The sequence below is a fragment of the Crotalus tigris genome, unplaced genomic scaffold (assembly GCF_016545835.1).
Source record: "Crotalus tigris isolate CLP2741 ecotype Arizona unplaced genomic scaffold, ASM1654583v1 scf7180000018304.516572, whole genome shotgun sequence".
NCBI classification, from domain to species: Eukaryota; Metazoa; Chordata; class Lepidosauria; order Squamata; family Viperidae; genus Crotalus; species Crotalus tigris.
Window position 1 is genome coordinate 299,344 of NW_024096932.1, and position 25,052 is coordinate 324,395.

The 25,052-nt window shown below is 34.0% G+C and overlaps 1 protein-coding gene across 1 annotated transcript; it reads right to left on the reverse strand.

The window, feature by feature from the left end:
• Positions 1-5,916: 5,916 nt before the first annotated feature.
• Positions 5,917-16,117, reverse strand: ZC3H15 (zinc finger CCCH-type containing 15). Its single transcript, XM_039349970.1, has 10 exons — positions 15,910-16,117; positions 11,649-11,750; positions 11,370-11,481; positions 11,124-11,276; positions 10,667-10,758; positions 9,633-9,815; positions 8,870-9,016; positions 8,648-8,749; positions 8,178-8,304; positions 5,917-7,472 (listed from the first exon to the last, which is right to left on the reverse strand). Exons 1-10 carry the CDS (start codon positions 15,988-15,990, stop codon positions 7,279-7,281), a joined length of 1,293 nt encoding a protein of 430 aa, XP_039205904.1. The 5' UTR covers positions 15,991-16,117; the 3' UTR covers positions 5,917-7,278.
• Positions 16,118-25,052: the final 8,935 nt, after the last annotated feature.

A 25,052-nucleotide genomic window follows, 5' to 3' on the forward strand; every position in this document is an offset into this window, starting at 1 on the left:
ACCTCAAGTCCCTTTCATCAGGCCACCATCAAACAAGCAAAAATCAAAGAGATTTTGATTTTAAAAATTTTAAATGCAAAAATTGGAAACAACGTATCAAATCTTGGAAAATGTAGCTTATTTCAGTTTCATTACCGAATTCATTAAAGTAGACTCTGTTTGAAAGTTTAGAATTTCTTTGTCCTGCAACCAGGACTGAGCTGCTACTTATTGGAAAAGCCACTAACAACTCTGCCATCTGTTGATTGTTTATGTCTAGATTTCTTACACTTAACTTTCTCAGTTTCTTCAATCTCTCACATCTGGCTTGAAAGATGCCAGCTTCTCCAACACTCAAAGTAGAATGGCCCTGCCAAAACAATGCCCAAAGACCGAAGAGGAAAGTCTGCCCTTACTAGCCTAAGGCGCTACTAGCTACCTTTCTCCCAAGGATCATCTGACTCCGATGCTCCCTGAATGGTTGGTGAAATACCAGATTATGCCCATGAAAAAAACTGCTATTTCAGATATGGATTGGGAACAAGATGAAGGCAAAATAATGAGGACGTGGCAGAAAAAGAGGTCATCTGGACATGTTCTTGCTATGATTAGGCACAAGAATGAAAAGGCCATATATTATGTAGATGAGTTGTGGCATTTCCGAACAGTACAGGAAAAGAGGATTGTGATTTCTACAGAATCATTCAAATATAGCCCCCTCCCCAATAACCCAAAGTCTATGTGCCACACATTTCTGCTCTATCTTGCATTGTGACACCTGCTTTGATTCCTGTTCATTTACTGGACTGAGAAGAACCAATTGTGTATTGCCTGCTTTCTTTCCTTTCCTTGTTCTAATTTCAGTAATAAATGATTCATCAAAACTTCATCAAAGACGAGAATCGGGAATCAGACTCACATGCAATTCCATTGTCTTCTAAAATGGAACAGTGACTCTGCTCTGTTATATTAGATCTGTATCAGAACTCATGACCCTTAAGCTTATTTTCCCTCAGGAAATGTCCAAATATCCACAAGATACAGTTAGGTGTTTTCCTGCAATTGTCTAAAAATAGTATGTAAAATAATATAAGTTAACAGCAAGAGTGTTAGGAGGGGAAAATACTGACAGATGCTTGACATATTTGTTATATAGAACCTTTGGTTATTTACAGAAAAAAAATCTTCATATATTTGTATGGGTATGATTCAGTCAAATCATACACAGGATTAAAATCTGTTTGCTATTTTTAGTTTTTTCTTGAAAAAAGCAGTTAATATAATCAATATGAAAAATATAGATATTGTGAGATCAAGTCCAAACATGGACTTTTGCATGAATAGAAAATGATATGTGAGTTAGTTTCACTTTTAACCTGAAGTAGATTTTCATTTTTCTGTCATAAAAACTGCCTAACACGCCTACCAATATCCCACAGGCAGTATTTCCATCATTAATGCTGTTTTATCAAGAGAATTATCAAATTAATATATTTTGCATAGTGTAGCTTACTGTATTCTTGCATAATAATTTATCTTACAGAGAAAACAGATTTTTGATTTTTTTGAAACCAGGAGAATATAGTGAGGGATTCATAACAGTACATATAAGGCTTATCCAAATTTGCAAATACTCAATTACCAGTCATTTTAATATAATACATAGATTCTTTTTCTATGTATTTCGCATACAAGAAGGCATAAAAATAAATATATTACATAAAGTACAGCAGAAAATATTTATTCAAACTATAATATCCCAGTTAAAATCTATTATAGGTTTGCATCCAAAATGATCAATAAACTATCTCTCTTGAGTTTGGACACCGAACAAGCTACATCAGTGGAATCAATACCTTAAAAATTCTCCAATGTGCCATATATTTTAATCTAATTTGCATACATATTAATATATATGGACTTTGCTATTTTCAGTTTCTTCTTTATTCTCCCTTCCACAATTATGCACTCAAATCTGGTAAAAGTGTATAAAATAAAACCCTTTCTAAGCAAAGCATGGCTCATATGCTAAAATCCGTAGTTCACTCCATTTGTTATATTTGAACAATGTATTATGATGAATTTATTGACATCTATTGTGAATCCATTTTTGTGGAATTTATTTTTAAAAGCAGCTTTAAATAATGTCCGCTATGACATTATGGATAGGAAATATACCCGTTTGTAAATCCTGGAGGTCTGCTGGTAAGGTAGCCTATGTTAAACAAAATGGAATTATGCTCCGATTTGATGAAGTCAGTTTCCTATCAATTCAGAACCCCCTTCTTCACTATAGTTCTCTATAAAAGTGAAGCTAATGATCTGAAAACTACACTTGACCAGAATTTTATATATCTTTATAGATTTTTAGCACAAACATACCTGAAATACTATAGATTTACATAATAGAATGCCCATAATAATTAGAAGTTCCTTATGAAATGTTTGCAGCTGTTTTGAATTGTTTTAACAAAAGGCCTACCAATCACCAAGTAGTATTTGGGAGGCAAGGGGAGGATCATTGCTTGAGTAGACAGTAATAGGATCATAAGGCTTATATTAAGATCTTTCATTGAGCCTGAATCTTATTGCTTTCTTTTTTTTAAAAAAAAAAGATATCAATTAGCATGCTTAGATTTTACAAGCTTGCAATGGGGATGCAAAACAGCAACACTAACTTTCCTCCCTCTACAATGTTTAAACAACATGGAAGCAGGGAAGGTATTCTACATCCAAAGCCACATTCTCCAGTATTTCATTAATTATTTACAATATTTCTTACAACAGCAACAAATGTCTATGGGATAAATCCTCATACTTAGATTTCTTGGGTTCCAGTGTAATGACTAATAAGCAATAATTAAAATGAAGGAAATATTTTGCACATCAGCGTGCATGCCACTAAAATGGCAATTGGAGTAAAATCAGCAGAATAGTAATGGATCATGTTCTTATTTTTCTGCACTATACTGGTTACAGAAAAAGCTCTTAGTAAATATGAAAAATATAGAGTTAATTACTATATTTTATTCAAAGCATTTTTCTCTGTTGCAAGTACAATATGCCCTATAGCCGTGGTGGCGAATGCATGCCACAGGTGGCACACAGAGCCCTCTCTGTGGGCATGCACGCCGTCCTAGGCCTTCAGCTGGATTTTATAAAACCTTTTTGCTTTAGGCCTCAGCCGTTTGCAAAAAAAAAAAAAAGGTTCAATCAATTTCAACTTCTTGCGGGAAAAAAAAAGATTTCGCAAAGTTGGAATTGATTGATTGAACTTTTTAGTCCCATCCAGGCTGCCATTACCACCACAGCCACGCCCACCCAATGGGCCATGCTCACCCGGCACCCGATGATACATAAGTGGGTTTTGGGTTGCAGTTTGGGCACTCGGTCTCAAAAAGGTTTGCCATCACTACACTATAGGCAGATCCAGGGATTGAGCTAGCTTAGGGGATAGAAATTTCAGGGAGAAATAAGTCAGTTTTATGAACATCATGCTGGAATTAGAAAACATCTTCCTTATCCTGTACTTTACCGTGTAAAGTATCTGATTTGCATATACACTATAGCTTTGAGAAGAAGTGCTATATAAGTTAATATTAACATAGTATAAGCTGTTCAGGTAAATGAGACAAGTTTTAACTAATTTTTCACAATACTTTTTCATGACTGTTTTCACTAGTGCCACAAAATCTACTTAGTCAATATGCACATATATGTGTATTGAATATACCCCCTGAAACCACAAACATATGTTAATTTAAAGTGAACGTATTATCTTGAAAACAATTTGTGCCAATTTAGGACCAAAGCACATTGTTTTTCTTTAGATTACATGCTAAAAATATCTAGTCCGTTACTGCTGTATTTTTAGGTGGAATTAGCTTTGTTTGGGAAAATGTACATTTTAAATGTAAAGAGACTAATCGAGGTTGATATTTCGATCAATTAAAGTTGATACTCTCCACGCCAGCATTCCAGTGAGGACTGAGTCATTGGTACATATGAACAGACATTAATTACACATTTAAGTTTGTATTAGGCTAGATTACATTATTTTTTTTTAAAAAAGTAACTTTTAGAACTATCATTAAAATGTATAAAAGGAAACTTTCCTATTTAATAATATTCCTATTTTATATGTACATATACATATACATATATATATTACTGGCACCAAAGTAAGTACATGGGTGTACATATCTATAAACATGTCAACAATTGCCAATAGCAAACTGGAAGACAAAAGAAGAATCAGAGAATGGATACAAATCAGACATGAAAAAATAAAAGGAAATATTTCAATGGAATTTTTTTTTGTTTTTTGTTTCACAATAAAAATCATGTACATTATTTCCTGACATAAAAGCCTCCATATATTTATTATGTCTACATTAAGTCTTGCTATGCTAAAAAAATGCATATGTTTAAGAGTGCAAGGTTCATACAATAGGGACACATTTTCAGTCACCTTGAATAATACTGTAGACATGAAGTTACTAATATTTCTTCTGGCATTCTAAAATAATTATATCAGGTAGTACATTATTTACAATCCTGACATCATACAAAATTAAGGGCCTATGCACTTACCTTTTCAAAAATGTTCTGACTTTTGAAGAACTTTTCAACCATTTTCAATTTAGCCTCTCTCTGTCTGTCTTCTATATTTCTGTATGTCAGCCCTGGTGAAACATCAAATCCATATGATCTTATAGAAACTGAAGGTTGCTGTAGTAAGCAAAGATTCATGGATGGAATTCCATTTCTGTGCTGACATTACAAGCTAGAACCTGAAGACCTCTTTTGAAATCATATGGAAATACTATGAAAACTAATTAGAAACAAGTCAACAAATCACATGCAAATAAAGAGTCTCTCTATGACTACACCAGAAGTATTTGGAGGGCTGTGCATGATTCAAAAACAATTCAGAAGTATTACTTGGAGCCTTCCAAAACTACAGCCTCTTTCTGTTATATACATTAAAACAACTCAATCTGTTTCAGGCTCCTGTGTGACTCTGAAAGGTACTCTTAATTTAAGAAATATCATTATAAAATGTATTTGCCGTAGGACCATCTCATAGTACCAAATAGACCAAATTGCTTTGTCAGTAAATTCCTTTACTAGAAATACAAACTATTTCACTAAAGTTTAAACCATTTACATGGTTTCCATCTTGACAATCTGGATCTATTTCAATAGATATTTTAATAATTCTATTAAACACTTGTCAAGCAATATTTCAAGGAATCCTAAGGCTCATTGGAAGAGTTTTGTTCATGAAAATGACGAATGTGACAAATGTGATTTTAGCTACAACCCAAAATTGTCTTATCTTTAATTCAAGAGCTTATTTTTCAGATTTCGGGCATTATCAAATTTAGCAAGATACTGTGATTTGCCAAATTTGATATATTCCTTCCGAAACCATAGATAAGAATTTTATAGGCAATCACTGTTTAGTAATCTATGAAAACCTGCTTAATATATTACCATATATGCAGAAATGGAGCTGAATATTTAGATTCCTGGAAAAAAAAGCATAACTTCAACTATTAGTCAAAAAAATCAAATCTCTTAAAAAAATAAATGAGTTTATATTTCATTATAGTTTGTTTGATGTAGCAAAAATGAACAACTCTAGGAAAGTAAATAGAGCCATCACAATTCATTCTCTATAAATAACATTAATAGGCTTATTGAATGTTTACTTTTTTGTGAAGATTCTTCCAAACTTTTTTAAAAGGAGAAATATTAAGATGTCCAATTACATTAAAATCCCATTCCCTTTGCAAACAGGTATGCCATGTTAAAAAACATATATAAAAAATAAACGTAAGCTTAAGTCCATAAGTGTCTGCAGAGTTGGTAAATTAAGGCCAAAAAACCCCAAGAGGAATAATCTAAAAAAGGACTGACAAAGAAACTGGATTTGGATTTATGTATAATTTATACATTAAGTATAAAAATAATGGCAATCTTGAAGAGCCATTTCACTATACATTGTATCAGTTTTCTTTCCTTAATCCAATTGGAAACCAGTAGAATTCCAGGAAGATTTGATTTACTAATCTACAACCTTCTATTTTACATTCAAATATCAATTTACATGAAAAAGATAGTACACACTTCTCTGGATATGGGGCAAGGAGTTGCCTTTTACCAGCTAGATCAGGCAATGAAATTATTTTTAATTCCCAGTGATCATAATCCTCTTTGCAAATAATAAGTTCTTGGATTTGTACATAGGCTGTTGATTTCAAGCTAGACACAAACAACACTTTTGAAATGAATACAAAAGCCTGATTTCTAAGACACATCAAAGCTCACATTAGTCAGACAACCCTTCTTACATCATTGCTTTGCAATCAAATGTTAGGATAGCTTCTTAATGTCAAAACAAAATGCAAAGCAAATATTTAATGTTAATCCACCTGGCTCATACATTTTTATCTGAATGCCACTGTAATACAGTAACTCATTTTTCAATTATGTGCAACTTGTTTTTACTTTACTTCTAGATAATAAAGAATGCTAGAGTCTTCCACTAAAACAGATGATTCAAAGCAGAAATCTAAGCTATCACAAAATTTACAGTAGATATTGATACAAGAATAAAGTTGTGGATTTTTGGTTTGGTTTTTGGATCAACAAAAGGAAGGAATATGCATTTGCATTCAGAATCACTACCTCGAGATTATGGCATAAACTGCATCCATCTGCAAAACTGCTTTTGTTCAAATCTACTGTTCCCTGCAAAACATGCATGTATACTGGGATCAATATTTTCAACCAGATAGCCTTTATTTTACACTTTTGTCAGTCAGTTATGTTTAATATGGAAAATAGAGCCCCATACTAGTGTGTCACTTCATGAGTCTCCACCATGAGCAATATTTGCTTTAAACTTTCTGATCAATTTCAGCACAGAGAACAGCCATTTCAATCTGTTATCATTATACAATATATCTTAAACTTAAATCATTCAAACACACTTAACATAGATGCAGTTGTGCTTTGATCTCCTCAAGGACCTGACAGCAACATTCAACTTTATATTCTGTGGAAAATTAGTCTTCTATTTTTGATTTCATTACAATATCCCTGCATATTAAAGGAATCTTTTCAGTGTATTACATGAATAGTTTATTATGAAACTGGTTAAGACTGATTCAGAAAAATTGGCGAAATGTTTCTGCTTTAACGTTCTTTCCAGAATCACATGAGGAACCAAGAATACTCCATTTAAGAATTTTAGATAAACCAGTTGAAGACAATGTTTGATTTTCTTGTTCATTCTTCTAAATCAAGTGTGTTTAGTTCTTCTTCTAGTTCTTCCAAGTCCTCGCCAGTAAATAGATTTTCATCAACAGGTACAGCATCAATTACACCGTTTTCTGGGTTGCCTTCCATGTCACTGTCAGAATCTAAATCACTTTGCTCTCCGTTTTCAAGTCCACCCCCTGAAGCTTCACTTAACTTGTTGTCTGAAAAATAAAACATTTCTTATTTGTGTATGTGTGTGTGTCTTTCAGTCCCTCTTAACTTCTGGCTACTGCCTATAGTAGTCCCTGCAATTTCCTTGGCTAAATTTTGGCAATGGTGTTTCCCTTGTTTGCTTCCTAGGCTGAGAGTGTGTGACTAGCCCAACATCCCCAAACTGGCTTTCTGCGTAAGGTGGGATTCAAACTCAAGGTCTCAGTTTCTAAGCCAGCGGCTTGATCGCTATACAAAGTTGTACCTATTTATGCATCAATCATATTTAATATCATTAAACGTGACTGATGTACCTGAAAAATACATCAAAGCTGAGGAACTACAAAGTAAAACCATCAAAGCATTATATTTAGAAATAAACTTCTCAGAAATCAGAAATCTACTACTTCACCTTCTAGACAAATTTATGTATTGCAAAAGATGCAAAAAGTTCCTTATGAGGAGGCAGATTTAGGACTTTAGCTTTATTTTCAAGAGGAGGTTTTGACTCTCCCACTTGGAAACAATTTTATCATGTTTTTGCACCTATTTTTATGTTATTCGGGATAAGTTAAGAAACTCAATTATCAAAACAAATCATACTTGCAAAAGGAGTCATATTTTGGGATTCACTGTTAAATATAGGATAATATTCAGAATCTAAAAATTACCAAAATCTTCCCCATTAGCATAAAACAGGTTTTTAAATGCCTTACCATCCTTCTCAGCGGAAGCGTATGTGCTAAATCGTTCCAGACTAGCTACAGTAATTCCAGTCTCATCCACAGCTTTTGGAACATAAAGATTCAAGTCGATATCATTTACATCAACAAGTTCATTAACCTGAAGTAGAAGAAACATGGTTTCCCGTAATTAGCCTTTCTAATCTTGCTTATAGCAATAAATAAATAAATACATAAAAATTAATTAACTCTGTATCTAATATTTTTGTTCAATTGCCTGTGCACTGGACTACAACCTTAAAGCAAGTACTGATGGAGGAATTTAGCATGTGCATTTAACTATAGGATTTTTTAATTGTGAAGGGCATTTTTTTTCTCAGTATCACATACCGTATTTTCCAGCATATAAGACGACTTTCTAAAGCATGCAAATCGGCTCCGAAGTCGGGGATTGTCTTATACCCCGGAAAATACGGTACTCATTGCTCTTGCAGCTGCTTTACCTCATCATCTTCTGTCCCTTGAATATAATGGGTGTCATCTGCTTCTTCATCATCTGCATCAACTAGTTCTGGACGGAACTCAAACACTTCACGCCCGCTGATCTAGCCATGGAGAAAAGGACCAACATTAAGCAGAAATGTATTATGGACAGATGGATTTCAAGACAACTTGCATTAATAAAAGTATGGCATAATTTTGCTATATAAAAAAGCAGAACATACCACCAATGCTTTACCAGCTTTAAAGTCTGCTTTCCTTCTTTCCATATCTTGCTCAGCCTTATTAATTTTTTCTTGTCTTTTTCTTTTCTTCCATGCAAGAAAAGACTCTAAAGTAATTTTAGTAACATTTGGTCCTAAGGCAGAACGCTGCAAGATAAAAAATAATCACTTTGCGGGATCTTAAAAGACTTTCTTTTCACCCCTTTCGCATTCTCTAGTACATTAAAATTGAAATCTATCATAAATCTTTTCAGCAAGATTGTGAGTATATATGGCTTAGATCCCTTGAATTTCTAGCTTATTTGGAACCAAAGACAGGACTTCCATGTTTTTAAATTGTACGTTCCAGAACCTACAAGCAGTTGGAAATATAATATATAAATTAAAATTAAGGTCAAAAAAACCTCCATCTATATTAATTTCATATTATTTATTACTATCCAATGACATATACAAGACAAATTCATTATCATAAAGATATTCAGTATAAATGGGTGCCCCCTGGAGGCAAATACTAGTATTATTTTCATAATGTCTAATGTTGCAGAAATTAAAAAGCTTAAATTTTTTTAAAGTAAGCTAATAGAATACTGCGTGCAACTCTATAAATCTTTCTCAATAATTAAAAAAATATAATTGCAATTTAACAATATCTCTAAATTTAACATTCTCAGCTTTGCTCAATTAATGGGATCCTCTCATTGCCCAAATAACTGCATTCCTTCCCCCACTCTATCTATTTCAGGGTAAGTGGCTACATTACCTCTTTTTCTATTAGATCTTCCAAAGAAATCTCTTCTTCTTTTTCTTCTTTCTTTTTGTCTTTTTTGAGCACAAAGCCAGGAGGAAGTGCATGGCGGTACATGCAATTGTCACCTCCACCGGGACAGACCCAAAACCAGCCGTATTTATTGTTTTCAATAGCATCAAGGAAATACTTGCACACCTGCATTAAACATTTAGCATCAAATTCTGTTTTCTATTTTATACCCACAAGAGAATGCTTCTTATTCCTGGGGACAAAATGCAAACATATGAATTCACCCGGAGCAATATCAAAGCAGGTTGAGAAGGTAATACGTCAATGTTTGCTTTATTTGCACAGAATAAAGTGTCTACATTCATTTTTCTCTGAGATACAATTCTCTTATTTAAAATGCTCTTAGTTATTTTTGTATTTGACCCCAATCCCTTCAGATGATATTACTACATTTGTTATCTCATTTTCTGTTCATATTAGTATATCCATAGTTACTTAGTAACTATATAATCCCGAACAGATCTGAAGTAGCTCTTTAATTTATGATTGGGAAAAGGTAGTTTATACAGTACCTAAATTTCCAAAATTATTCCTTTATACTGACACATGTAAGTATCATTCCTTGAAACAGGATTTGTTTTCTCTATATAAATCTCAGCCCACCTTCATGCCTTTCATGTCTAAAATAGAAGTAGTAAAAACAAAGTTGGAATTACATCCAGAAATCATTAAATAATCTATGGCAAAATAATTATATGCCTGAGATAGTTCTAATTCTATGGATTCCATATTTCCCTCCATTGTATTATGTTAATATGCCATTACTGAGCTTAATTTGTCCAGGCTAAAACAAACTATACTTTTGAATCATGGAATCAGCTATTATTACACTAGCCTTCCATAGCACACAGTGAGTATTTCAGTTCATTTTATCAGTGGCTTTCTCTTCTACACAGAAAGAATATACAATGAAATAATATGTAAAATCTACATAAAGGAATTCTAGTACAAATTCTTTAAAAACCAAAAATACATACGATTTGTGTTTTAGGTTTTTTCTTTTCAGCCTCCCCATGCTTCTTGTTCACTACCTCCTCCAGCTTTTTTTCATCCCAGTTATCCATTGTATCTAGACAGAACAGCAAAATGTCTCATGAAAAGAAAAATCCAATGTTTTTGATCTCCTTACAAACATATCTAAAAAATAAACAAAAAGCACCATCCCATGCTTAATAAGATGCACTTATAACACTACAACACTGTTTGTGTTATTATGAAGGCCTTTAACACCAATATTAGTTTTTAATTATTTATTATTTTTATTGTAATTGTCCTGAAAACAGGTAGCCAAGAAATATCTTGTTAAAATGGTAGAAAACAGATCTCACTGCTACTTACAAAACTTCATCTAAGAGAAGAATACTTTCCCTAATAAATATTATTTATATTAATTTACAGAACTTAACTTAAACCTATTTTACAGAAATAACCTACCTTTTTCAAGCTCCTCATCTCGTGCATCAATGTAGACACTTCTCTTTTCACACTTCCTCTCTAAAGACAAGTCATGAGAGAATTTGCACTTGTCTCCTTTTGTGCACTGCCCTTGCTTGAAAAAGGCACAGACTACTGATTTTGGATCCGCTCCTGTAAAATTTTGCACACAGTTTAGTATTTTTTTTTCAGATTAAATAAATAAACCTGAAATGCAACACTAAAAAAATGCAGAAAGTAAACTACCTTTGCTTATTTTTTGGGCTGCAACTACAGGTTTGAAAAGCTCATTCAATTCTTGCAATTCTTTCTTCTTATCGTCTTTCTTTCCTTTTTTGTCAGCATCTGTTTGAGCAGCCTAGTAGAACATATCATCATTAATATACATAATTTATAGCCATTAGTATTATAGAATTATAATACTACCCATAGCCATTTGGCTATAGCCATAGGTATAACAAAAAAGCAATCAAATCACGATATGTGCAAAGGGAAAAGAAGAAAGCCTAGAAAATATTTACTTACCTGCCGTGGGTTTTGTTGACCAAATTTGACTTGGTGGGTCACTGCCTTGATAAACTTTTGTTGTTTTGCTCCTTTCTTATTCTTTAAGCCGAACGTTTTATCCTAAATTTGAAACATTTGCATGAGTTAGCATTGCATTTTACAAAATTCATGTAAAACAATCCAGTTTTTGAAATTTATCTTTAGTACATAAACTATAACATTTTTTTTGCTTTATTAGAATACATTTATATTCAAAAATATGTCCACTTAAATAATAAAACATCATTTTTATAAGAAATGCCAATCAAAAGAAAACATGTAGACTTAGTTCTTCCTTATCCATCGGTCCAATTTTTTGCAATATATATTCAATTTTCTGTCCAGACACAATGTCTGGTGATTGTAGCCATATAAATAAAATTGGTTATTGTGTTTGGTCTTGGACCATAAATAAAATTTGGAGGTTTTAAATTGATTTAAATAATTGAAAGATTTTAATTCAAAGCCCTGCAGACTCAGGGTTAAGATAAACATGCTTAGGTGACAGTAAAACTGAAAATATATGAAACAGAACTCTGCGTATATATCCTATAATTCTATAAACAGCAATATATCAGGCTATTAAAGTAGATGGAGCATTATATAATTATTTATTTGAGCATAATTAGGATGGAAGCCTTCAAGCATTTTTATTTTCCCCTCATAAAACATAATAGAGAGCCTTAAATATAGCTGAATACCTCTTTGTTTTTTCTCTGCTACAGTGTTACAGGTAAGCCAGTTAAATCCTACATTTTGTAGGTTAGGTTTCACTCCAAATGATTCAACAAATCTTATATATTTTCGGAAAAAGGAGAGTTGTTTGTACCCACATTTTTGGTTAAGAGCTGTTTTTGCTATTAATAACTATATTATAGTGGTTCTCTACAGTGTCTCCCCTAATCCCTACAGAGCCAGGCATAAACTGACAATATTAAACAAGCCACAAATTGTTTATCAATAAGGTGAACTGGGTATTAACTTTTACTTTTTCTAAATCAGGGGTGTCAAACTGCTGGCCACGCCTACCCCATTTCCGGCAATGCCAAAACAGTCCCGATACGTCACGCAATGTCACATGACATCACGAGTTTGACATGTCTGTTCTAAATGATCCATGCCAAAGATACATTAGATACAGTGGTGGGATTCAAATATGTGAACAACCAGTTCTCTGTGTGGATGCTGCTTCTGGAAGTCCATTCTGGGCCTGGGCAATAAAAAAATAGCTACCGGTTCTGCTGATCTTGTGTAAATTAACTGAATCCCACTACTGATTAGATAGGATATTACATATGACATTCTTGTTAGGATTGAGTGCAAATGATATACAATTTTAAGATACCAGTCCTGTAATAAAGCAAAAAAATATATTCCTTAGTAGCTAAAAGGACGCCATGTATTATTCTTTCCAAAACTGTCTCTAATCCTTCTTTGACAACAATCAAGTTATCCATTTCTATTTTAGTAAGATATTCAAACTTTTCAAAGCCTGTTAGAAGAAAGTAAGATAAATTTCTCACTCTCTTGTTTTTATTATTATATCCATAGCACTATGTGGTTTAATTATTTCTTTATCTTTGCCTTATTCTGAGGTTTAAACATTTTGCAAATATTTTATATAATACCTTATAAACAAATAATAAACAAAATATTTTGCAAATATTTTGTATAATACCTTATAAACAAATTAACAAGAGAGACAGAAGCAAAAATGATACCTTAGACTTTACTGGAGAACTATTAAAATTTGAGTAAAAGGAACATTTTCTTCCTAGTAAATTAATCTGAAACTGTACATCAGTTTTAACAAATTAGTAGCATGATCATTAGCCTTTCATGTCTAACACTGCCATCATCAAAGTAGGAAATTATTTTATCAGATATAAAGTGATTCAAAGCATTTTTGCAATAGCTAAAGATCTGCATTAATATGTGAATTATTCCCAAAAAGCCTGAGTATGCCGACTGATGTAAATCCTTACATTAAGATTTTAACTATTACAGAATCAAACCACACTTTTTTCCAATGTTTCATTCCTTTTCACTATATTACTCTTCCTCTACTACTCCCTCTTAGAGATAATAGTCACATAATAGTCTTTTCTTTTTTGAATCTTTTAAAATTAGTCCTTCAAATCTTATTTTGCTAAAATATAAGATAATTGAAATAATCCTATATTCTTCCCATGCCTCCAGTTCTTTTCCTCGGTAGTTTCAATGTCTCTATTTTAGATTTTAAATCCTTTGAAAAATGGACTTCTGAGATATTTTATTAGTTAAGCATCATTCACTTACACAGCTCTATAGAGTAACTTAATACATCCATGCCCATAGAATAGCCTGTAGTCTTAAAACATTACTGTATTCAATGTTCATTTTGGTAGACTATACTATCCTTGGTTATTATTCCAACAAACCTTAACAGAATTTGTTTTTGCTCAAAATCAAGTCCTATCAGTTTTATCCCAAGATTCAAGATGACATAGCAACTGAACTATTACACCACTGAAACTTTTTAGAGGCTTCATACATTATTCCCTCTCATAACATCATAAATTAACAGTATAAATCATAAAATCATTCAAAATAATTTGGCTTCATATGATTATTATAGAAGGTTGGGTAATGCTTTAAAGAGATGGCTCATTTCAAAGATTTAGGCACAGTTTCCCTGAAAACTGCTTTGCAGCCCTCTTCAAGGCAAACTGCTCCAGCACAAGTTCTATAGGAGAAGACTGAGAAGAGTCTTCTTCCTTCACCACTCATCCAAGTATTTCTAGGGCTAGGCTGAGGCGGTCTTAGTAGAACACTGCAGTAAGCAACAGAGCCATAAGGCCTGGAACCCCTTAGGTACATACCAAATATCTTCCAGGAAATGTTGCTTCAGCGCATGCTGTATCCTACAGCACTGGTCCCAGCTTTTTATAAAGCCAGTGCAAATTACTTCACAGAAATGAATTGCATTAACTATGTCAAAGAATCCCACGAAACCCCCCCCCCACACAGTACAAATCTATCCATGGAAGGAAAACTGTTACTCCACATAATTAATATACTTTTACAGCCAACTCCAATGTGCATTCTCTTGTATACAGGTACAAAACAGAACTTTAAGCTTGATACTTTAATTGGTGATGTTAATTCCTTGAAATTACATCCATGTCTTTGTAGAAGCACTCCAGCTGTACTCAGGACTTATGGCTTTGTTGCTATTAACAGAGTTGAAGTTTTTAGCATCAGCATATTAAAAATCTTTTTAAAATGTTTTTTTTAATTTTTAACTTCTACAAAAAGATCCACTGGGGCTTGTGAACCACCACCTTTCATAAATCCTTGTAATTTCAGTCAGCCAATATGGAGAACCAGGGAGGCCTTGGCCTTCACTCACAAAGTTCACTGGGTGACTTTGCACAAGTCCTCCTCTCTCAGCTTCACTGGCCACACAGGACTGTCATTATAAGAATCTAATTAGGAGAGATTCCCATACATGCCACTCTTTTTAGTACCTAAACAAACCAAACCTGAGATATATGGGTAATAAATCCATAATACTAGCCAGATATAGAACGATTCTGAGAAAGCTACCTACAATTAGGAACATTTTCATAAGAGTCCAAAATTAATTCCAGCATCAGTTACAAATGTCAACAGATGCCTTGCCTTCTTTACATGCCTTTTTTTCATTATCCCAGTCTTCAAATTAAGACTAAGAAAACAAGGCCCCTGAAAGTCTCTGTAGTGACAAACATACAATCTGTTGCATTTTCTAAATTGTTACTTAAAAAGTTATCTACCTACAATTTTTTAATCTTAATAATGGAACCCACAAAAGTCTTGATGCCTAGCCAAATCTCACTAGTTAATGGCACGACAATAAAGATGTTAGACCCTAATTTCAGTTTCAACATGTACCTTGTCAGTTTTCTAAAACTGGTTCCCGCCCCCCTAAGGAAGGCCAAACGCGCAAAGAGAAGAGACGGCTTCCTCTCTACACTTTTTCTACTAAAAGTGGTCTAAATCCCAAGGAGGAGGCAAAGCTATTTGGGTCCGGACCACTCTCCATTTAAACTTCTCCAGACGGAAACTCGGAAAATTGGCATGTCAGGGAGAGGAGGAGAAGCCCCGTTTCGCTCTTTTCTCCGTCAATGCTATTTTGCCACAGGCAGCAAGGCAGGAACAACCGGGACCAACGCGTGAAGCCTCCCCCCGCTGAAGAGGACTCAGGCCCGAGACTCACCTCAATTATCTTCTCCTTCTTCTTCTGATCCGCTTTTTTATTCCCCGCTGCCGCTGGCGCGGGCTGTTTCTTCGGGGGCATTTCGGGGCGGGGGAAAGAGAGGGGAAGAAGCCCTGAGGGGGAGAGAGAGCGAGAGAGGAGCCGCTCGCTTTGGCTTAACGGCAAGTGAGAAGCGGTAAGGGGCGACAACGAGTGAAGTGACGAAACGAGAGGGAGGGAGGGAGCTCGGCCGGAAGAAATGCCCCGGATTTGCGACAGGCCGTCAGTGAAGAAAGCGGCAGGAAACACAAGACGGATGCGAGCCTGCGCAGACGTGGAAGCGGCGGCGGCGGCAGATCGCAACGCCCACAATGCATTTCGTGAGGGTTGGGGGGGGGAAACGAAGGGAGGGGCTGTGGAAGAATTCGCTCTTTGTGTATTACGTCACGGGGTTCTTCGGATTGCGAAATCAGGCGAGGAGGGAGGAAGAGGGGGCGGGATTAGGGCGAGATTGAAAGGGCGACGCGTGCCGTATTCACGCCTGCCTTTCAGGGAAGTCTCGATACCTACAACGTTTATAGCTGGGCCGGCAAAAAAGGATTTCCTATTGCCTTCTGGGTCATCATCATCGTTGTTACTACTATTATTATTATTATTATTAATCATCACACGATCATCCAGATGTTCAGACTGGGTTTGGCATTTTTGTTTACCTAACAAAATAAGTTCTTACCAAAAACCTGGGATAGGCAGATCTGTATTATTTTTATTTTATTTTGTTTTATTTTATTATTATAACTTCTCCAACTTTATGTTCAAATCCTAACTGGTAAGGTGACCAATTGTCCTCCTCTAGGGAGGACAGTCCTTCTTTTGTAAGTTCTGTCCTCTTGAAAAGTGCCCTCCTACATGTCCTCCTTTTCAATATCTGAAGACTAATCTGTAAATCTCCGTGTTTGATCAATTCTCATCCGATCTGTTGCGTGTGATGTGGCGTATTTGTATTTGACATGATGATTTGTCAAGGCTCAGTACAGTGCAGTGAGATGCGATAATGAGAGGCATGCGCTCGGCACAGGAAAATTGTTTTGAGAGTGCGTTGCGCACAAGAGTGCGCCGCATGCAAGAGGCTTTGTTTACTTCTTACTAAAACATGACATGGTATACACATGCATTAGACTCATTTCTTTGTCAGTGAATATTCAATCATACACAGGTGAGCACAATAATTCATGTTTTATTAATTCATTATCTATTTAATAATTTCCAAATATGTATAATTTTATTTACAAGTTTATTTGCTTATGTTATTGTTTCAGTTTTAATAATTTTATTTATTCATAATGAATGTGCTTGCATCGTTCGTATAGCTCTATATTTTATTTTTAATTTTAAATTTCATTTATGGATGGAAAAATAAAAAAAGAGGAAATGCCATTTCAACAATAAATTGAATAAGGAATTTCCATTCCTCATATCAAAGAAGGATAACATTGGTTTCTGCAATATTTGCAGCAGAGAATTTTGTATTGCAGTTAGGAGCAGAGCAGCTATTACGTAACACTTGACCACCAAGAAACATAAGCAATCATCAGATGCATCTGCTTCCAGTTGTAAAGTAACAAGTTTTTTTAAAACTTCAAATTATTCTGAAGATGAAAAACAGTTAGCTGCAATGGAGGGAACATTTGCATTACATACCATAATTCACAATCAAAGTTTTTGGTATGGATTGTACAACTAAATTATTGAAAAAGTTTCACGATGCTAAATTTTCATGTGCCAGGACAAAATGCGAGGCTATTATTAAATCAGTATTTAAAAATTACTGTGACAAAATACTTACAGAGAACTTGGAAACTGCAGCATTTGTAACGGTTTTATCTGATGTGTTATGTGCTCCTGGCTACTTTCCTTCGTGACCAGAGGCAAGCTCACTGACCAATAACCAGCCAAGACACAGTGAAGGCCTTTTGTTTCGTTTATTGCAATAAGCGGGGAGAGAAGCTATCAAAGCTTGGTTCTCTCCAAAGTTTTAACCCAAAATATCTCCTTCTTTTATTCATCCCTATCACCGGCCGCTACAGCCTTCCTCTTTCCCCATTGGCTGAGGTAGTATGAGGTTACACTCTTTCCGTCCGCCTATACACATTTCCTGATAACATACTAAATCATATTCACATATACAATAAGAATAAGAAAAAATAGACATTTAAATGGTTATTTTAAACTCAGTATATTTATGTCCCCATTTTAAACAATAAGTTCTTTTCCTGCTTTTCAATTCAATGTGCCTCTCTTCTTATCTTATTCAGCTTATTTTCCTTATTCTCCATTCAACCTTCCTGGCTAGCCATTTCCTTTATATTTTTATAGCTTCTCTTCTTCCTTTCTCAGACCCAACTATTTTTGCCTTATCTTACTTCCTTAATCTCTTCCTGACTCTCACCATCTGTATTTTTCTTATTCAATTAGTTTCCATTGTCTCTGAAGATTTATCATATTGATGTATATTTATCAGATGCATCCAATCATAATGAAACTAAATTGTATCCAATACTAGTAAGATATTTTAATGTTACCAAGGGCATTCAAGTAAAAATTTTAAATTTAGAATCCATTGAGGGCGAAACTGCTGAAATTTTGTCAAACCATCTATACAGAATAATAAATGAAAACAATTTGAAATCCAAAATTGTTGGACTAACAGCTGTTAATACAAACACAAATTTTGGTGGGTGAAGATGCAAAGGGGTGAATAATGGGCAGGGCTTTTTTTGTCATAGAATGCACAGAATGGAGTTCTGGCACCTTTTTTGGATGGAACCTTGTAGGGTAGGCAAGGCGGATTGTATGATGTGTGTGAGTTCCGGCACTTTTTTTTTTTTTTTTTTACAAAAAAAGCACTGATAATGTGTATGTAAAATTACAAGATTTACTCCAAAAGAAAATACTAGGAATAGTTTGTAATGCACATATTTTGTCAAATGCAATCAACACGGCATCATGTGCCATGCCAATTGATGTAGAAGTAATAATTACAATTTATTTGTATTTTAGTCATTTTACTGTTCGTGTGGCTACTTTAAAACAATTTTGTGAAGGAAGTTTTAGGATATTCAAAAGTTAGATGGCTTGCACTGCTATAGAGCATGTTCTACAATTATTTGAGCCTCTCCATTCATATTTTTTAAGTTTAGACAAATGTCCTAAAATCCTGGAATCATTTTTCAATAATGAAATATCTGAGATATTAATATATTTTGTACATAATCAAGCATTTATTTTTCACAAAATGATTCAAAAGATTGAAGGTGAACACATTTCAGCTACAGAAGTAGTGTTATTTTGAATGACTTTATCCTTCAATATAAAACTCGATTTGAAGAAAAATTTCTTACTTTAGTTATAAAAAGAAAATTGTCAGACTTAGAGGAATCAAATCCAGGCATAACGGAAAAGTTTATCAAAGAAGTGCAGAATTTTTACCAAGTATGTTTTCAATATATCGAAGAATGGTCTGAAACAAACATCACAGGAAATAACAGTTTTCAATGGTGTTTTTGGACTTCATTGCAAGTATATTGGACAGATATTGAATCTTGTGTTGAGTTTTTATCTAAAGAAATGCCAGATATTAAAATAGATGATAGTTGTCTCTTTGAAGAAATTAGAAGATAGAATGTATTTTTAAATTCTGAAAAATTAATACAATGGGAAAATAAACATGTTGAAATTGATAAAAGATAGGTGGAAATATTCAACCATTTCAAAAATGAACATATTCCATGTGAAATTTTATTTATTCTTGTTCAATTTACGTTGTGCTGCCCTGGAACTAATGCAGCAGTTGAAAGGGTTTTTTCAGTTGCTAATGATTTTTGGAAAAGTGAGAAATCGAGATTGAATGTTGATACTTTAGTTGCAGCACTTGCCGTAAAATTCAATATGAAGGATATTTCTTGTTCAGATATTTCCAATATATTGTTAGAAGATGATACATTGACAAAAAATATTCGTTCAATGGAAAAGTACTCATTTAAATAATAATTAATAGGCATGTAAACATAATTACAATATAAAATGTTATTGTTACAAATATGCATTTATCATAGTATAGTGTATTCTGTATTATTGTTGCAATGAATAAAATGTTTCTTTTATTTACGATATTTTTTTCTTCAATTTATTTATGTCCTCCTTCTCATTGTAAAAAAGTTGGTCACCTTATAACTAAATTTGCCTAGATTTTCGAAAGTAGCAAGATCCTTAATTAATCCTTATTGGAGTGTATACCGTAATGTCGTTTCCATTCATATATCGTTATGTATGTGGGAGGCAGCCAACAAAATAATAAACCTATATTACACCAGAGGCTCCTTCATGAATCTCCCTTTGTAAAGATCTCCGTCGAGATTGCTGCACCCTAAAGTACAAGAGTACCGGCGAGCGTAGTATGTTTTTTGTTGTGTTAAAAGATAAATTCAAAAACTCGATTGAGCTACATAAACAGTGTGATTTCACATTCTTCTGTGTTTCAGATACTTCTGATTTTGGAATTCAGACAAGCTACTTAATGCCAGCGGGAGGATATTTTGGCTCCACAAATTTTGAACTCTGCTCCTGACTCATTATTTGTTTCCCATTTTTTGCTTCATAAAACTGATGTAGAAAGATATTTGGCTTTCTTCCAAAAACTACTGTAGCAACAAAGGTTGTTTAAATGATACAATAACCCAAATCCTGTGGGCTTCAGTAAATATAATGAGTATTAGGGCTTGGTTACTGTCTGTCTTCTGTAGTTTCTGTTCATGCTAAACAATCTATCAGGCTCTGGGCCCCATTGATTAAACAATGCTCAGCCTGATGGGATTGAGAAAATGGACTTTTCTGATGTCTGTCCACTGGAATGAGATTCCTCCAGAGACTTATATGCTCCAACTTTTAGCTCACTCCTTAAGACCTGGTTCTTCCCAGGCTTTGGGCTAGAATGGGAAGCTGACCCCCACTCCCCACCTTGTGGGTTGTCTGTAAAGAATTGGTGGTTCTTTTTTTTGTACTTCATGTAAATTGTTTTAATTGTTTTGTATGCAACCCAGAATTGTAATGGTGTTTAAATATCTGCTTATACATTTAAATACATACTTTCCTTTGAAGTAGTACTGTTGTTTCTTGCCCCCCTCCCCTGGGGGACATTTCTGTATTTGATTGATCTCTTTTTTTAAGGGAAAAATATTAGAGATATTGATGGTGACAGAGCTGTTCTTCCTTATTCAAAAATGGTAGGAAGATTCTGGAATCAGAGTAAGATGCAAACCACAAGACTCATTATCAGATCAAATCTTTATATATATATATATATATATATATATATATATATATATATATATATATATATATATATATATATATATATAGGAGTCATAGTAGCATTTTAGTTTCTTCCCTCCTCAGCCTGTAAAAGGACTTGCTTGTAAAGAAACTCAGATTCAAGCTTCCACCCTCCCAAATTAGCAGCTATGAACATCCTCTCTTTGCAGCGTTTACTTATTCATTTAAAACATTTATATAGCTTCTCATCTTATAAGGAACTCTGGGTGGTTCCCCATTAAAAATTAAAATAACATAAAAACTTATTTAAACTATTTAAATTGAACACATTAAAAAAATGGGTAGAGATAGAGCTGTGTGTCAAGCCTACAAATCTTATTGCATTTCATCTGTAATCCGGATCAGTATGGCCCTGACTGATGGCTTTTAGAAATCTATGTAAGACTTTATTGATTTATTTTATTCACATGCTGCCCATCCCACTCTGAAAAGTGATTCTTGAGTGGCTTACAATTAAGATCACTAAATATACAAAATATTTAAAGCATTAAATACAAAGGCAAGAGGAAAAAAAGGTCAAGATCAGTACTAGGGCAACCTCTCCTCAGTTAATCTACCAACCACCTTCAGCAATGAGTGCCCCTGTCAAGATCCCAGGCTATCTGGCAGAGACAGGTTTTAATCGGTGGGATTCAAATATGTGAACAACCAGTTCTTTGTGTGGATGCCACTTGCAGAAGTCCATTTTGGGCCTGGGCAGCAAAAAATATTAGCTACTGGTTCTGCTGAAGTGGTGCGAACCGCTAAATCCCACCACTGGTTTTGATACCCTTCCGGAAGGCCAACAGGCCTTACCTCAGGCAGGGAGATATTCCAAAGAGCAGAGGCCATGACAGAAAAGGCTTTTCTATAAGGGTCTAAGGGATGTTGTGTGTTTGTTTATTAAACATAGTAGACATGAGAACATTCATATCAGAGGAAAGGTTGCTGAAACAGGACTCTGACATTCTAATTACCCCAAATGTTAGGGCATTTATATGAGATTTTGCATGTCTTTTAGACTGTCTTCCTTTCTTTTCATAAAATTTGCTGAGCATCATTTCTTCAATTGTGCTACTATTTAGTGCTTACATTCTAAATTCAGCCTTGAATCCCTGAATGACAATTAATATAGTTTCTACTTGCTAGCCTACTAAACCTATGGAAGCAGGTTACACAACTTCCCTGGTTTAAATGGTAGATAATTTGGTACTGTAATTCCCAGGCTGAGAGTTGACTTTTTGAGATAGAATTCATTCTATTTTGATACATAGATACATACATACAAACATACATTAATTTTGAAGAAAATAAGAAACAAACACCTACAGCTGAGACGTATATAGCAACTATGTCCACGTAGTTATCAGGAATTGAGCTTGACTTGAGACAGATTTTACCTTTTATATGAAGTAAATGATTAGGTACACATAAGGACTAAACTTTTCTTTAGGATGTGCTAATTTACGTGATGGTGATGGTAGTGATGGAATATTCAGCCTACCTTCCACCTGAAATCTGAAATCATACAATATTCCTGCATTTTATTAGGCTGAAAAAACCTTATCGGAGCTGGTTGGACATGCAGAAGTTTTCAAGCTTAGCAGCAGATGGCAGTCGACATCTGCTCCAAGTAGCAATACAATGTTTCAGAGCTTATTTTTAATTCTTTTTATTTCAAAAACTAACAAATACAGCAATATTCCAATACTTTAACTGGAGCTTGAGTATGTTGAATAGAAAAAATATATTTCATTTATTGAGAAATATTAGAGTCTTTGGGGAATTGATAAAACCTGGTGATATATACAAAGGGACAATGCCCCCTTTCGCTATTGTCATTCATCCTAGCTCTTGAGCTTTTGAATAGAGATGTGAGATAGGATGAGAGAATTGCTGGGGTGAAAGTTAAAAAAAGTATATAACCTAACAGCATTTGCAGATAATTTGGTTTTAATTCTGAAAAACTCTCTAGAAGAAATATAGAGGTTAATGGACAAGGAAAAAAATGCAGATTTTTTAAAAATATGGAAAATCAAAAAGAATTAACTGTTCAAAATCGTTTTCAGATAATAAAATACCATTTTGGCTTTTTGCTCACTTGTCTTTGATTTTCAGATAATGTTTGGACAAATCTCGCAGTTTTCTTCACAAGTTTTTTTCAGAAGTAGTTTGCCATTGCCTCCTTCCTGGGGCTGAGAGGGAGTGACTGGCCCAAGATTATCCACCGGTTTTGTGCCTGACATCGGACTAAACCTTCTAATTTCCAGCCTGATATCTCAAACTGGCTCTCAAAATATCTGCATATTACAATGTAATTTTACATAGTTTAAATATAATAAGAATTGTATGTTATTTCAAAATAAATATGTAAAGGTTTGGAATTAAATTAAGAAGGATGCACTAAGAGAGGAAAAGGTACAGCTTTCATTTTTCTGTGGTATAGTCAGTGGTGGGATTCAAATATGTGAACAACCAGTTCTCTGTGTGGATGCTGCTTCCAGAAGTCCATTCTGGGCCTGGACAACAAAAAATTAGTTATCGGTTCTGCCGAACTGGTGCAAACTGGCTGAATCCCACCACTGGGTATAGTGAATGTACTCTGTACAATGATTCTTTTATTCTAAGCAATACCTGTTTTTACAAATGACACACCTTTTAAACTATGCCAAGAGATGTATCTAGATTTATATGACATGGGAAAAAAACAAGGGTTAAATATAAATTTCTCCAGGATGCAAACAAACAAGCAGGATTAGGTTACCTGACTTTAAATTGTACTTTGAAGCCTGCTGTTTGGTTTGAATGAAAAAATGGGTGAGTCTTGAAAAGGAAGAACAGGTTAAAGAGTGCATGATCAAATGGGCTAAGAGTTTTGATTATAATACTTTTCCAATGGGAAAGAAAATTGTTAAAAGGATTAGAATTCATATTGTGTTATAATTTAAGAGAGGTTTTGTAAAATGATGTACCATTGGTATATGACACTCAAGAAATCACCTAAGATGTATAAATGTACTTCCAATCAATGTTAGGAAAGTGGAAAACATGAAGGATCATTTTACTAGTTCTTGATATTATTGAACTTGAAATTCTCAGTCATCCTACTCAGCAAGAATTATGGGGTTAAACGTTGGGAGTTATAGTTCAACAGTTCAGATTGTCATATTTTTCTCTCATGTTGAGATAGGACCCCTGCATACATGATTGGGGATCTTGCAATGTAAAGAAATGAGGAGTTTGAGGAAATGCATACATACTGAGTCTTAATGCATGTTATTTTAGTGGGCATTTCCCAATTCACTTTCCCTGTGCTTTTTTTTTTATTTCTTGTTTGAATTCTCACAGCCTTCTTGTTTGTTTACATTTTTTCTTTTTTAATCCTTTGTTTCTTATGATATTGTTATGACATCTTTAATGAAGCATATTGTTCAGGGATATAAGATTATTGTATTGGAATTTAAAGAAAATTTGTGACAATGGGGACAAAAAAAAATGGTCAGGGCATGAGTGTATATTTCTAAGATCATTATAGTATTTCCAAAAATAAATTATTTTCCAATCCCTTTGGAATAGATAGAGATAGATAGATAGATAGATAGATAGATAGATAGATAGATAGATAGAGATAGACATATAATTACAAGGATAGATAATTGCAAGCCCTGGAGTTCCTTTTTAACCTTGAATTTGGGGCTGTGATTTATTAGTTCATAGATAGGATCTTGAATTATATTAGGATTTTATATGAATCAGCACAGTGTGTGGCTTTTGATTAACTATGTAACAAATGT